Below are 16984 nucleotides of genomic sequence, written 5' to 3'. Positions count from 1 at the left end.
GAGACAGTATTCAACAGGGACTAGGCTTGTTTGTTGCAGCCATCTTCCTGACCCATGTTCAAAGTTATCTAACACAAAAAGTAAAAAAAAAAAAACCAAAATCCACATGCATGCACACAAAAAGAGTTAAAAAAAGGGGTGGTCAAGGGATGGGAACCAGCTGCCAAGCCATGGTCCCAGCAGCCAGGCCAGCTGACTAGATAGCAACAACCAGATGGTACTGCAAGGATTGTCTCTCTGCTATGAGGTGGCAATGGGATGGCACAACATTTTTCTGCCTGACTGCTTCCAATCATGTCTTTCCCCAATGGCAAGCCTGTGCAATTACCAGCACTCCAGGAGGTCTACAGACAAGCCTTTACCCTGCAAACAAAATACAGCTTGTAGGCCATACCAGCTGCCAAACCACACACATAGTGATAGGTTTAAAGAGGGCTGAAAATCTTTCCAACTCCATAGTATAGGCAATAAAAATATAACTGTACCTGCAGGAAAGAAAGCTTTAAATGACACTGTATAATGCACACAATAATACAAACTCCAACTTAATCAAAATGATAATGACGTATGCCAATCCTACATTACTTGAAATTGAGCGATTTTTATGTTCTGACAAGTTTACAGAACTAGGATAAATGGCATGAATGATTTCAATATATGCTCATACTTTTGAACCAAATGGTGAAGGTTAAAATCTTTCCTTTCAAGGGCCTCAATCAGCCACAAAGGAAAACAGTAATCACTGTCTTTTCAGCCAGCCCAACCGCATTTGTCAGCCCTTTCTCCGTCAATGCAGCCAGAGCAATCAACCTGCCAAACATTCAGAATGGAAAAACAATCTGAAAATACAGGGTATAATGCACCTGCCAGTGAAAATGGCCATTTCAAGAAAAGCTAGTGATCTCAGTGACCCTGCTGAGGAGGCGGTGGTGCAAAGGGGAAAGAACCCGTAAAAGAATTCTTAGTGATCTCCACTCTCTTGCACATTGACACTTCCTTACAAAGCATGCCAATTACAGCTTTTGTGCTACTTAAAAAAAATGAAAGCTTTTTTGGGCAAAATAATCACGCAAAGAAACAGAAAGACACTGCTCCTTTTTCGATGGATTCGCATGCACAGTGGACTCGTAACCTGAAAACTGGATAACTTGTGGCCATTTTAAAGAAGGGAACTCTTCATGTCAAATTACTACAGGTGTGAACAATGATTAATTAAAAAATGCAATATGAGTTAACACACATGACTTTGAGGACAACGCATACAGGATCATGTATTCAAATTGTGGCCACTCAGATAATAATCTCCCTCTTTTTTGCCCTGCCAATCAATCTTGCAGAATTAAATGATGCCTTCAAATTTAGAAATTTGGTTTTGGGTCACCCTGTATACATTATTCTAGCTTTGAAAATCCCAAATTAGAAACTTCAGCCCAACCCCCCATTAGTCATACTACACTGATTCTAAGTACCATTTTCAGTGACAGGAGTCAAATTCTTGTCAAACGTAGATGGTCACCCCTTAGTGCTATATGACCTTCTAATCTACATATTTTATTCAAAAGATCATATAGTTGATTGCTCCTGCCTTTTAATGTTTGAAACATAAATGGCATATATTATACAGAGCTCTAAATTCCTTCATGCTACTTTCACTGCATACAGCCAGCTGATACTATTGCATTTAAATGCAGGATACAGCATTCATTTTAATATTCTCAAAGTATCAGTCTTGAAACTGAACATGTCATCTCACTGATTTATCTGTAACTGCATAAATCTAAAACCTTCTCTCTAAAGAAGAATCACACGCAAACTTTCATATTAAGGGATCTGGAGAAAAAAAAAAACCCAAAATTAAAAAAAAAAATTCCCCACATATACAAGATCTTGACCTCATTATCCAAAACCAGAATGCTTTCTATTCCAAACCCAGGAAGCTTTCTCACAGTTCACAAAAAAAGGCACCATTAAGGTTACGGACTAAAAAAATGAGGTAAGGAATGTTTGTTTTAATTACTTTTCCTGTCTTTCCTTTATCTTTAATTTATTTAATAGCAGGCCAGATACCAGAATTGGCAAGGAATTAGCATAACAATAATACATTACCCAGAAAACAGGGAAACATTGGGCATACTATTTCTGAAAAAGTTCCAGTCTACTAAGTCAAGAACCCATGAAACTGTCATGCACTGCATTTATCTCAAATCAGCTATCTAAATTTGAAACCTTAAGGGCACTCCATAACTGCATCCACCTTATTCATTATTGACTGTATCTACTGGCATTTTAAGCCACTTCAATTGTCAGTGTACCAAATATGATTTCAGATTTAAAAAAGGCTGCAAAGACTTGGAAAAGTCACAGGGCCACAAAGACAGGAAATGGAACTCTGTGTCACATCAACATATCGATGAATATTCATTATAATATGCCAAGGGATTAACTCCATGTTGTTTCTGACAGGCAATCAGGGGATCTAAGGTTACAAACTGAGCAGTAAAGTAGCTGCTATTTTTATGCAATCTTTAATAGCAACAAATGTCTTGCCAATGAATGCTAAAAACAGATTTAATGAACCACTGAATTTTTACTTTGAGTTAACATCAAAATTGTGATGTATTTTGGCAAGACAGAAAGAAAAGCAGTGCTGTAAATTAGGCTGCACCTAGCAATAACACTGTAGAGTGTAGTTGCAGTTGTCTGAGTAATCTGTTGCTGCAGAGTAGGTTAATCAAAGTTAAATCACCTGTGAAATGGGTGGCTTTTGTTAAACCGAGTGTCTTCACATCAAGTTTTCCTATCTGTATTTCTGTACATTTAAGGCATGTACTAGATAATACAGAATCACAGAATATTCTGAGTTGGAAGGGACCCACAAGGGTCATATACATGAATATACAATGGTCCATTATTTCTTTGAAAAATATTAAAATGCCTAATTGTACCAGCATCCAAGAAGCAAATCCTATACATCATATTTTTATTACTCTGCTTAATATTTTAATTCTGTGTCCTGGAGATGTCAGCAGACAATTATTAAAGAGTGGAGTTAATGCACTAATACTGTCTGCAGCCAGCTGTGATTGCACACGCACAGTATAGTACAGCAGCACTAATCAGCAGGTACCCAGTTAGTCCTGGAAAGCCTTAATTGTGACAGCTGAACAAAATCATATTCCCCTATGCACCCATCTTTCTTTGGTTTAACAGGTTTCTAGGAGACATCCCAATTTTATTGTTTTATAACATATAAGAATCAATTTTCCTAAGGCAGTTTCTCAAATATTTTGAGGTCACAATAAATCAACATCTTAGTACTACAATAAAACAGTGGAAGTTGTGAGAACTGTTAGAACACTAAGTGCCTTAATCTCCTAAGGAAGCTGCCACGTTTCAAAATTAATTTAACTGTTACGTGAATCCAAACCAGGCATTTCCAAATGCCTAGTTTTATTTGAGGACATGAAGTCTCTCCTATTTAACTCACTTGGTATGTGTTGCCACAAATATTTCCAGAACAACTAGGAATGGTTTTAATCTAAAACTAGTTTACTTCTACTTCCTATCTGTTCCACCAGGCAGACTGGCTGTAGTTGCAATGTTTCTTAATTAAGCTTACAATGTTACTACACAGCCACTGTAGCACACAGAACAGGAACAGGGAGAACTATTTAGTTTGGGGTTTTGCTGTGGGTTTGTTGGTTTTACTTTATGTGCTGTCCTCTCCCACCAAATCAGGTCTTTGAACAAGTGGACCTAAACAAGCAGAATGACAGCAGAGCATATCAAATAAAAAACTGCTTCTATTTTCCTTTTTCGAAAGCACAGCTCCAACAGCACTTTAAAAATCTCAAAATATATTATGAGGGCTCCAGTTTACTTCACTTTGTAAGAAGCTGTGAACACTGAGCTAACCTAGCTAGATGGAAATTGCTGCTGGATAAGGGAGCTACTGCAGGTGTAAGTTCAGTTGCAAGCTCCACTTTCAGGTGTACTTCACAAGGTTATTTTTGTTCACAGCATATGCACCCAGATGAGCACAACTCAGACTGTGAGAAGAAATAAGAATCAATAAGATATATTTTACAGAATTTAAATTTATCTAATTGCACCCTGTAAATTCAGCATATTGCTTTTGTCAATTGTTTTAAATAGCTTAAAATTTTCTTTCACCAAGAAAAATATCCTACTTAGTGACTCCTTTTTTTGTATGCAGCATGATTTCTTCTTTCATTTTAAACCTATGTCCTATTTCAGATATCATTGTAAAATGGGAATATAGAGTTTTGTTATTAATGTATTCAGGCAGTCTTAAGATAAACCTTACAAAGATTTTCAACACTGAAATGATGAAAAGACACCTGTGAATTTTGTGAAGCATATGAAATAAATATATTTTAAAAAATAATGATGGCCCTCAAGAAATCAGTATTTGAAAGGTGGAATGGATCAGGAGACAATGCATGCATTGAGACCACTTCTTGCTAAATGCAGAATAGTGATGACCACTGTTCCACTCCACTACAGCAAACCTCAACTACAGCCTATCTACTGTGAAACAGATCATACAATCCCAAGCAATTTCTACTGTCAGCAGGCAGCAGAAGTAGAACTCTTCAAGTACCTAAACTGTGACCTAAGTCTTCAGATTCCATGAACCTGACAGAGGGGAGGAAAAAAGACCTGAGGGATTGGAGAAAGGCAATGTTGAGGGCATGGGAGAAATGAAAGCAGGAAAACCCCAAACACCTACCTGTGCAGGGATACAGATAAAATGAAAAACAGAAAAGAAACACAGTTAAGAGAAAAACCATATTCTCTGGCTCACTGAATAACGAAGTTTGAAAGATACAGCCTTACATAAACACCCAAAAGTTTACATACCAAGAGCAGGAAAATGCAAAATTATGAATGTAGAAGTAGGTCCTAAAATTGCTAACATAGACACATACTCAAAATCAGTCATATTAAACAACCAAGAGCTACACACAAACTAGGTCAAGACTAAGACTTTCATTTGCAGACAAATTCAAGTGTTTCAGCATTGAAAAGCAAATCTGCTAGCCAACCATATTTTCTTCAGAAAAATTTATTTTTTGAAAAGCAAACAACTCATGGTTGAAAGAAAGCCTGTGTTCAATTGCTGAAAACAGAAACTGCATAAGTTATAAATAAATTAGTTCCTTCTTTTAAAACTCAAAGTGTATGCTTCAGGTGTAAAAATTTAAATTGTTAAGAAGTAGGGGGGTTAATTCATAAGTTTGTTGTACAACACAGGGCCTTCAATAAGTTCATAGAATGTTAGGGGTTGGAAGATGATCTTTAAAGATGATCTAGTTCCACTCCCCAGCCTGAGATACCTTCCCCTACATCAGACTGCTCAAAGCCCCATCCAACCTGGCCTTGAACACAGGCAGGGATGGGGCAACCACGGCTTTACTGGGCAACCCATTCCAGTGCCTCACCACCCACAAAGCAAAGAATTTCCTCCTGATATCTACTCTAATCTCTTCCAGTTCAAAGCCATTACCCCTTGTCCAGTGAAGCACATGCCTTTGGGCAAGGTCCCTCTCCAGAGCTGGATGCAGCACTTCAGGAGCAGAGGAGAGGGGCAAGATCAGGATATGTTTGGCTTTCTTTTGGGCCACTTCTTGAGCTTGTCCAGATCCCTCTGCGTGGCATCCCATCCTTCAGGCATGTCAACCACCCCACTCAGCTTGGTGTCACCTGCAGGTGTGCTGAAGGTGCACTCAATCCCTCTGTATGTCAGTGATGAAGATTATAAGTAACTGGTCCCACTATGGACCCTCAGGGACACCACCTGATGTACACAGGACTCTGAGCTGTTGATCTCTGGATGCAACCATTCAACCGATTCCTTATCCTAACAGTCCAGCCATCAAATCCATCTCTGTCCAATTTAGAGAGAAGGATGTTGGAGGGGGGTCCTGTCAAAGGCTGTAGAGAAATCCAAACAGACCCTGTACACCTCCCTTGCTCACTGATATAGTCACTCCACTGTAGAAGGCCACTAGGCTGGTCAGGCAGGAGCTGCCCTCATTAAAGCCATGCCAGTTGCCTCATATCACCTCCCTGTCCTCCATGTGCCAAGTTACGTGTGGATTCTTGAACACCATAAATGCAAAATATATCCCATTTATGTATTTGATGTCAGCTAATTCAGCAACTTGGTGTTTAATCTGAACATATACTAGGATTGTAAAGTACCACATATTAGTAGCAAAAGTGATGGTAAAAGAGATGCAGAACAACAGTAACAGTTAAGCAAAACCTACAAAAATTTAGTAATAGAAGTCATATAAATTATCTCACAAATCAACCTTCATTTACCTTATTAAGTTTCCAGATCACAAGTGCTAGTTCTAATTCATCATTATTATATTGAAAGAAACAAAAAATAACTTAATAGTAATAAATTAACCATTCACCTTCCTTGGGCTGAGTCATTACAGGTGTTTGTGTCTCCTTTGTGTAGGTAACAATTTCTCGAGGAGGAAAGTCAACCTGTGTAATTTTGGCCATTCCAAGTTTAACAGGGCCACGTCTAAAAATCAGAAAAAAAGATTTAATTTTATTATTTCACATTTGGCTCAGAATAATACCCAAGTCATTATGTCACAGCACTGCCTAATCAAACTTAAATCCAGTAGAAACTTTGAACATATCACATGATTATGACTACTATTTTATCATTATTATTTAAAATCAGCAACTATTTATATATCTGTGACAAAAAGGAAGATGTGCACATATAACTATCTGGACTTTAGGATATAATTTAAAATTTTTCTCTTTGTGCTTGACCAGAATACTGCCACATATATGATACACCTCTATTATCAGGGGTACAGATCTACTCACAAGTCATGCTTGTACAGCAACAGTTCTAGGATCATAAAGCTTGAAAACCAACTTAGTTATACTGAAGGAAAATGCATTTCCTAGTCTTTTAACTTTGCTGCCCTTTTTTATCCACCTCTAAGATACTATCTAGAATGCAGAACTGCCAGGCTGACCTGGAACTCACACTGACAATTAATTTAACCATAATACATGGTTTCAGAGCACAATAGTGAAAACCTCTGAGCTTTCTGACTTTAATGAAGATAGATATAGCTAGCATCATACAACACATAATATATTCCAAAACCTGCACAACATTAATTCAGGCATTGTAGCCTTCTGTAAAACCTAACTGCAGTATGTACTGTAATAATACTGCAATGATCCAACAATTTACCTATATCAGATTTAGTTTCTTATTATCCACTCCTCTCCCAAGATAAAAGCAGAAGAGTAAATCCTTTTGAAAGGTTTTGGTGGGCAGAATCATAATTCTTAGCACACAATACACGTTTTAGTTAGTGCTTATAATAAGCTACAGCTTTTATAAACATATTTGTAAGAAAAGATGGGAGTTGCTCTGTTTTTAAATACAGTCATACTAATCTTTTTATTTTAAATAAATGACTTAAAGTTTGTATTTTCTCAAAAAAAGACTCAAAGAAAAAAAAAAAACTTGTGTTGATTGGAAATAAGCATCTAATGTATATTAAAATATATTGCAAGCAAATGGTGCTAAGTCTAGGGACAGCAAATTTCTATTACTTACAAAAGTTTCTTAGCAACAACAACAAGTCTTACAGGAAAAAATGCTCATACTTATTATCCATAAGCACATGAAAGAGGGAATATAAGAAATCTCTGCAATACCCCAGATCGGAATCAGAGTGCAGCTGAAGAACTGATGGATCAGTATCCCAATGCAGCGTCCTGGTACCCCAGGTTGAACAATCATGCAGCATTAGCAAAAAAGGCCAGAGATTAGTGAAGCAAATATACACTATGAAATTCTAGAGTTACAGCAAGCTTATAGTTATTTTATTGTTCACAAGAAACAAGGCAATGCAACATCAGTTAAGGGAAATTCAGCAAACATTCAGTGCAATAACACATGCAGTAAATACAAAAGTTAAGAAGCAAACAGAATTCAGAGCTATTAGGAAAGAATTAAATTATTTTAAAGGTTGAAAATTAAAGGTCCGCAAACAAATGCTGCCTTAATGAAAAGCAAATAAAAGTATTTTAAATACTGATAAGAACCACTAAAAACTTGAAATTCCTTTTAAAATATGTTCACATTTCTTCAAGTTATATGAAGACAGATTTGTTAACATAACATAAACTTGCCCAGAGCAGTAAATATGTGGAGGAAACTGTCATATTGGTAAAGGAAATGAGTCAACACATAAGCCTTTTGGTAGCGGGGCAAAAAAAGCATTTCCACTGGGATAAAGAACTGCTAGAGTTTCCAAGATCTGACATTGCAGTAATTATGGGTTAAGCACTGCCTTGGGCTTGTAAGTGTCATCTGAGTTAGAGCCAACTCCATCTAAGACACTTAAAATCTCTTATAAATTGTGGGCTTTATATTAATAATATGTTTCAAAGTCACGTGGAATAACAAACAGAATAGATCCATTTCAAGTTGTATTAGAAGAAATAGCAAGGGGGAGATCAATATTCCCTCTACCTTCATTTCTAGCCTTCATCCCTTCTTGAGAAATTTTCATGTAGTCTACTGGCTATCAGGCTTGGGCAGAATTTTAGTAACACACTTGTAGGAGATTAACAGATTAACCTGCATGTTTTTTTCTGACATTCTCATATGTTACCTGCATTTTTAAAAATAATGTTTCTGAATAAAAAAAAGAAGAATATGCAATATTTTACTATGATGAATCAATAAAAGACAGTTTTACGTTTTCACCCCATACATGGTAATCTTCTATTAACTAGGTGCAGAATTCCTAAAGTTAAAGTTGTATGAAAAATATACACACAATGCCATAAAAGTTCATAAATATGGGTGTGCCATGCACTACCCTGTTCTAGTGGAAAGTGTGCATTAGGATTATTAATCATAACTTAATTAGGAACTACAAATCTACCATCTTCATATGTAGTCAACTGCATCCACAGAAACAGCTTAATACCCAAATCTCCAAAACTTTTTCGTATCTTATGTGCATTAGAGAACCCATCATTTTAGCCTGAAGTTAATTAATTTGAGCATACTTATTCATAATCTCTGCTATTTTTCTTGACCAAAGAGATTTAAGCTTAAGGGTTTAATTTGGTTCATGAGACTTGAAGCTGGGTATTGCTTATATGCTGTTCAACCATAAGCAAAAACCAAATCACCACCCCAAAGATCCATGTTGCAAAGAATACCTTAGCTTCAGATACAGATGCTGCATCACCACAATACCTGTCCAATATTTTCTCAACTTTTTCAGGCATGTTTGAGAGGAACTTGGGGAAAAGGCTATAAACATAAAACACTCCAACTGCTGCACCTGTTTAAGATCTAACCCTTAATGAGGTAGCTTTCCTGCTTTCAAAGCATTATTTTAATTTTCAAAAGCAGCTTCAGTGGCACCAGGGACAGTCCTTTAAAATAGTTGAAGCTAACAAGTAGTACAGGAGATAAATATTTCGCAGAGATATTATTTTAAAATAAAGGTAACATTCTAAAATAAAATTCACCTATTATATATGTACCAAAATGATGCAAAATACTGGTTTTGTTTTCCAGTTTGTTTTGCCTTCAGTCAAATGAATTTATCTACAAGCTTCATTGAACAAATTTCCTGTTCTTCCATATATGTCCAGATTTCTCTGTATTCAGACACTTTCCTAACAATTCCTATATATCTGAAAAAAATTTTTTGTTTTTAAACTAATTCTTTGAAGCATCCACCAGCCTAAAAGTAAAACAGCTGTATTGAGTGTTGGACTTGCATTCTTGACTGAGGAAAAAAAAAGAGAAAGAACAAGGATCAAACTAGGAAACAAAACTCTTTACTAATGAAAATAAAGCAAGACGGATGGAAGTAACAGCAGGAGCACAGTCTGAACACTGCTCTACTACTTACTAAAAGAGTTACTGACAAGATTCAGCATCACTGAGGAGGCTTTATAATAGATCTCATATTGGTAGGAGTCACCTGTGAAATGCCACGTGTAACACCAAGGAATATCAGACAGTACAACTTTCATATTCCAAATGTATGAACTTGTACTAACAAACCAGGATGTAGACACCCATTTACTGGGGGAAGGGAAGAATCCACTGGTGGGAGAAAAAGCAAGGGGACTCCAACAGGGACTCCATAATGCCTTCAATTTAGCTGTATATTCATACCTCCATGCCTTAAAGATCACAATCCTGAGAGAGATTTAAAGTTTGAAAATGCATGAAGCTTTTGAGACTCAGGCTAAGGGTCTTCTCAAGGCTTCATAAGAAAATGCATGCATACAACATTGCATTACTATGTTTGAGAACACACAGGGTGCAGTGCATGGATGAGGTGGAAATAAATGAAGTACACTACGTGGCATTCCATTTCAGGTATGTGGCCTATGCATACAGTTCCATACTGAATTTAAATTAGGTGTGAGTGGAAAGAAAATATTTCTTTCAAAAAGTCATCATCAAATACTTCTTTTTTTTCTTCTGAACATAACTGCATATATAAATTTATTTTTAAAAGACAATTTAATAAGCAAAAAACAAAAATTTAAAATAATTAAAATCTGCTTGCCACTGAATTAAGGAACAATTATATTGGTTAATTAACATGACACGCAAACAAGATCATACCTGAGCACTCTTAGCAAAAAGTCTGAGTTCACATCTGCTATCTGATATATTCTCTGCTTTAACTGAATAATTTCTACTTAGAAATAGGCACCACGTAACCTTTGCTCAGGTCATTAGTCTCTTGAATATTTTCAGATTAAGATGTCTAATCCACAGAATCATGCATAATCCACATGCATACAAGATGTTACTGCAGTCTTTTTATAAGATGTTTCAAAGCAGTCTAACCTTTGACTCCTTTTCCAAAATGACAACAGTAACTGCTGATAACTGCTGCAGTTACTGTGCTTTAACGTTAAACTTCCACCACAATGTATACTTACTAAATTTCAAGTACATAAACTTCACTTGCTGAGAATATTTTAGCAATATTAACAGGTAGCTACTGCTCTTATTTTCAGACTGTACATGGGACACAGTAAAAAATACCCTTTGGAAGTAGTGTTTTCCTGCCTTATCACCCATATATCACTACTTGAAATGTTTAACAGAAATATTTATCTGACTCTTCTTTAGAGCAGCATGTATCAAACCAGCACGCTCAAAGAAATGGTCAAACAAATGTGACAAGTATTGGCACTGATAAAAGACCAAAACAACAGTGGCTGTACTAAGATGGAGTTATGTTCTGATAAAATAAAAGATTGCAAGTGCTGTAGTTGTGCTACACAGATGAAGTAAAACAATGTGAAATATGGTTCTGAGTAAGGGAAAAATAAAATCAGAAGTAATGCAAAGTTTGTAGACGGCACCCTTTATTAGATCAACTAGGTATGGGAAAAAGCAAATACCCTATCATCCATACCCACCCTCCTCTAGAAAAAGCTGGGAAGAGTGAAGAAGTTAGAGTTTTTGAGTTTGTTATTGTCCTAGGACACTCATTTTACTTCAAACTTGCAATTTTAAACAACTCCACATTAATGTTGGCAACTTCAAATCATGAAGTGTAGTTGCATTTCAAATTCAACACTGTAACCTCATATTATTACAATCAAATAATAAACCATGATTTTATTCTAAAGCTTAATTATTCAGGACCCAGGTATTGAGCAAAGGAGCAGGGCAAGGAAAGTGACATACCTGGATCCAACAGCACCATCCCCTGAGTCCTGGCTCCCAGCCTCGCTTGGCGTACTCACGGATTTGGAAGACGGAGAGGTAGGAGGAGGGACTAGATAGTGAAACAGACAGGTATCCGCTGTTACTACTCGCAGAGGTTGCACAGCTTAGGATGTTTACAAATTAATTAAAAATGAAGTATTAAAAAAAAGGTGATGGCAAACAAAAAAAAAACATGGATGAAAATGAACAGCAGAAAGAGAGGGGAAAAGACAATGTTAACAATTCATGCTGGATTTTCATGCAATTGTTTGGCATTTATGCATCTGGAGCATACAAAAAGACATGGAGGGGAAGACATTAAAGAGAAAATGAATTGAAAAAAATATTTTTAAATTGAACTTTTGACAAATGATGACACTGATTTTCAAAGGGTAATTTCCACTGACTCCTCATGCTGCTTAAACATAGAAAAGATAGTTGTTAATACAGCTCTGTCATTAGTCTTTCTTAAAGATTAGACAATGAATGTGTTTAACTGGCAATGTTATTTCAAAACAAATAATCACCAAACTGTGGACCAAAAAAGTGGCTGTGTCATACAGCATCCTGTTATTTTTGTTCTAGGTTGAATCAAATCCACATAAATCTTGTATATTACAAATTTTCTAGTATTATGTCTTGACAATGTATTTTTTTTTTTTGCTGGACAGTAAACAGTCTAGTACCACTGTATTTAAACTTCTTAAGTGTTGGTTCATTTCCTGCTAGTAGATGAAGACTGCATTTATCATTTGAAAAGTAACACTCTTTCTGGAAGCGATATATAGCGAATGATATCATGCAATCTGATACAAATACAAAGCTACTTTGGTATTTCTTTCAACTTTTCTTTTTAGAAATGCTAATTTTTTAATTAAACTTAGGGTGTTTAAACACAAGAATTAAGGGGTGTTTTGAAGGTCCTTATATGCTTCATTTTTCAGCAATATGTAAAGTATTCACTGCTTAGCAACCCTTAAAAACCCTTTTAATCAACTGAGCACAAATTATTTATACAAACTGCTGCCTACTCTGTCAACAGTTAAGCATGGGAGAACTCTGAATTTAGGTCTGCAAGGTTTCTACAGAATTTCTTGAAATCACAAGCATATTGTGACTTCTTTAGAATTTTTTTACCTCATCTCAAAACAGAGACATGGTTCTGATTGACAAAAATTCTTCCTCAATTTTACCAAAGTAACAGTGAATTCTTCAATTTATTAAAATTTCGTTCTTCCTAGGGGAGAGATCTTTTTAATAGGTCTTGAGTTGTTTTTCATAAATTCATACATATACACTTTTAGACTTTATACTTGTACAACCGGGGGCCTGTAAGAATATCTAAATTCTCCAACTCATCCTCACCAGGTTAATCTACAGCAAAGCAGCTGCCCGCGGGCCTTTGCTTTGCCATCTGTGTGCATTTTCAGGACATGGGGGGTCGCAGCCCCAGTCCTGGTGCTGCAGCGCTCTCTTGTGGGGAAAGTGACCCTCGGGAAACACTGCCCAAAACGGAGGTGAGTCCCACTGCTGGACAACAGGCTTACGAAAAGACCTGATGGAATTTCACCTACCCCAGAGGATTAAACTATAAAATATTTTTGAAAATAATTCTGGTTCACTAACTTAAAGCTTCTTATATAGTAAGTATGGTAGATATCAAAACATGCTAACATTGATACAGTCCCTTCTCCTCTAACAGAGCATTCTCTCTCTAGCAGTTAACAGCACAGGAATGGCCTTAGGATTAATACAATTTTCTAGGAAAGAGTCTACTGTCAAGCAACCTCCCTCCACTGACAGTATGAGCACAAGCTACCTCAGCTGCACACCAATCAGCTCAGCCACAAGTTAGCATCAGTTCAGGCATACAATCACTGTACTTGCTGGCATCCAGTCAGCAGAAAAACAGCTTGAGCCTTAGGCATGCTAACTGCAGGCAGCAAGGAGGGCATTTTAACTTGATTAAGCATCCACATCAGACCTGGTTATCTGGAAAGGAGACAGACAATTCCCTGCCTACACTGAAGGGTGTGATGAAGTAGCAGCTCAGTGGAATTAAACACAACATGCAGGGGTGTGCCCCACTCTTGCATGTCAGCACCTCTGTGTTTTTCATGAACACCTACTCTAAGCAAACACATTAACCTGCTTGGAGAACCAGCTATTCTGTGGCTTTCAGATTCTCTGCCAGATGTGGAAAAAAAAAAACCAACCACATACATTCCTACAAAAATTTAATCAACTGCCTTAGCACACTATATGCAAGGGAAGTGTTCAATTATTAGTCTAGCAAAAAAATCTGTAGCAGGTCAGAACTGATTTCTTAAACAGCTGCACACTGGTGCTAACAGAGCCAAACAGAGTCTCTCCACTATTAAAACAGTTTGAACTACCAAAAATGACTGCTGGGGCTGTTGGAATCGGAGCAGCTATAACGCTGTTCACTTCTGAACACTTGAGAATTACACAAAAGCAATTATGAAAGTATAATTGCAGATATATGTGTAAGAAATTATTACTATTTTATTTACAAACCCAGTTAACAGAGCCCCAAGAAGCCAAACTGATAAGCTTTAAACCTCTTTGATTTCAGAGTTGGAGACAAAAAGCAGAGTTGCATTATCATGTTTCTTGCTTTCATCTTCCATAGGGATGTGCTTAAGTAAAGGCAAAAAGCAACAGCCAATATGCTAACATGTCCAAGAGCTGCACAGATACCAATCATCAGCCTTGAAAGCAAATTTTTATACTTAGTGTTGTTATTGCTCCATCAAAGTCAGTCAGGTATTTGAGATAAGAAAAACTAGGGAGTAAAAGATGTGGAAAAGAAACAAGCCAACTCCATACAAAAATATCAGCATTGAAATTTGGCATTGTGGAAAAGAGTAAGGAAAAAAAAATACAGGAGAATAATGAGCATGAAAAATAGGAGGGGAAAAGAAAATGCATACATGATATTTTAACTAATATACTTCAAATAATCAACTAGTGTAAATGGTGTTATTTTATAAAATAATGTTATGTAATGTGTACTGAAGCACATCATATGACATTTGTAACAGATCATGAAGGACAAAAGAGTATAAAACCAAGACATATATAACCTCTCCCAAACATTTATTTCCAACAAATAGTAACATTCCTACCAACAGGAGACTCAGGTGTCAACCCCATACTCTGAAGCAATGCCTCTGCTTCTCTTCTCTTCTTTTCAAGATCAGATTCTTCTTGTACTGGAAGAACTTCTTTCTTCTGGTCAGTCTAAAAATTATTTAATAAATAAGTTACAGCCTTTAACCTTTCATTTATTTTGAGACCCCACAGAGTTTTTATAATACTGAAACCTACCAAGTATATTAGATATTCAATTTCAATAATTCTGATGGGTTCTTTTTTGTAGATAAAGTAAACAGACAGGAATAACAATGTTCCAAAGCTTTGGTACTATCTTTAAAGGACATATATAAACATGCAAAACGTGTCTGTGTATTTGTCAAAATGACTAACACTTCATAAGATTAAGAGTACCTTTTTTTACACTAATCCTAAGCACTGTAAAATGCAAATAGTGACAAAAATATCCTGTACCTGGGTGTAAAAGTATTTTAGACATAGTGATGTGGTTCCTATTTTAAAATTACAATAACTGTGTCAAAGAAAAGTAGTTTTCTTTGTGTTATCTTCTAGACATAAAAAAATACACCCTCACCCTCTTTCATTTAGAAATAGTGCAAGCTCTATTGCAAAAGATGCTGAACACTGTATCTTTCTACTCTTAGTTAGCTGCTTTTTAAAAAAGCAGTTCTGGCAATACACTGCTACAAGGTCATTAGGACACAATTCGAGCTATTTCTTTCTCCTTTTTGTCTGAATCATATGGTTGGCAGATGCCCAGTCTTCAGTTATATGCTGATTTAGAACACCAACTAGATCATAACCAAAACACAGAGAAGTAATGAAAAAGTACCCAAAACATACCAGTAAAAGTTCCTTTTATGAGATACAATTTGCATTCAGGAGAAACAGTAATCTATCACTGATTATCACATACTTGAGCAGCGAGAAATCCACAAGACTGTTAACAAGCTAAATGTAACACACAAGCACCATATACATCCTGAGAGTTGCTCTGATTTTAAAATTCAGCCTATAGATAGGTCAAAGAGCAGAAGAACATAGCACATTGTTTGTACAATGATAATACTGACAGTCAGATAATTCCTACAGACATCCTCAGAACTGTATTTCAGAAATGAGTTCTTTAGATAACACCTATCACAACTCATTAAGCAGAACTTTCATGCAATGGATCAGAGAGATTTGATTAATGATGTCACATGCACAGACATAGTTCTAGAAATCTGAACTTTATGCTAGTGTAAGATACTAATTTTTAATTTTTTTTTTTTAATCCAGGTTATCATACAGACAGTTGAAAAGAAAACAGTAGGTGTTTACATTATTATAAAATGAAAGTGCTACATTTATATTAGCACCAACCATTAAATAGACACTCCCTGAACAGGACACAGAAAATGATTAATAGATTATGTGAACCTACTCTTAAATTTTGGGCAAGTAACATATGCAAGTCAAAGTGAAAATTATTTCTTACTTCTTTCTTCTTCCGTTCTTCTTCCTTTCTCTTCTTCTCCTCTCTGATTTGAGCTAATCGTTGCTTCTTGCGCTCCAACTCCGCCTTCAGCTCACTTTTGTCAGACATGGCTGAAACACTGAGCAACAGAAACCATGTCACTGTTTGGCTTTTGTTTGAGTGGGTTTTTTGGGGGTTTTTTTTGGTGTGGTTTTGAGTTTTTTGTTTTTGTTTTTGTTTTTTTGTTCTGTTTTCATTTTTTTTCAAGACAGCAATTTTTCTTTCCAGAAGCTATTCTCAAAGAAATTACCCTAACTTACCAAAACCAGCTTACCAGAAGCCCGAGTCAACAATAGTTGAAAAAACCCACACTTCTATTTCTATTTTTCATTCACTTAACACATTCTCAATAAAGTGATTGATTTAAAACAACCAGATGATTTAAACCATGACATGATGACGGCACCCATTTCTAAGGTAGGTCTAATGCTATTTGAAGGAACTACTTTGAAAGAAACCTTAGGCAATGATGTATTTGATCTTGCCATAGGATTTTTGCAGCTACAAAAACCACCTGCAAGACTGAAAACAGCAAGAAA

The 16984-nt window shown here is 36.2% G+C and overlaps 1 protein-coding gene across 4 annotated transcripts in view; it reads right to left on the bottom strand.

The window, feature by feature from the left end:
* Window positions 1-16984, bottom strand: part of DYNC1I2 (dynein cytoplasmic 1 intermediate chain 2) — a 28544-nt gene that overhangs the window by 10020 nt on the left and 1540 nt on the right. For 3 of the 4 annotated variants that reach the window (XM_059853093.1, XM_059853091.1, XM_059853092.1), the window contains exons 2-6: window positions 16407-16524; window positions 14938-15052; window positions 11768-11858; window positions 7735-7794; window positions 6450-6565 (exon numbers count right to left, since the gene is read on the bottom strand). In XM_059853093.1, the coding sequence (XP_059709076.1) occupies window positions 6450-6565; window positions 7735-7794; window positions 11768-11858; window positions 14938-15052; window positions 16407-16514 (490 nt within the window). In that variant the 5' untranslated portion in view covers window positions 16515-16524. The remainder of the gene's footprint in view (window positions 1-6449; window positions 6566-7734; window positions 7795-11767; window positions 11859-14937; window positions 15053-16406; window positions 16525-16984) is intronic. The other variant, XM_059853094.1, reaches the window with a different exon arrangement.

The sequence above is a fragment of the Haemorhous mexicanus genome, chromosome 8, assembly GCF_027477595.1.
Source record: "Haemorhous mexicanus isolate bHaeMex1 chromosome 8, bHaeMex1.pri, whole genome shotgun sequence".
In the NCBI taxonomy this organism is placed as follows: domain Eukaryota; kingdom Metazoa; phylum Chordata; class Aves; order Passeriformes; family Fringillidae; genus Haemorhous; species Haemorhous mexicanus.
The sequence above is the reverse complement of the archived record's forward strand: the minus strand, read 5'-3'. Positions and strand labels throughout refer to the sequence as shown.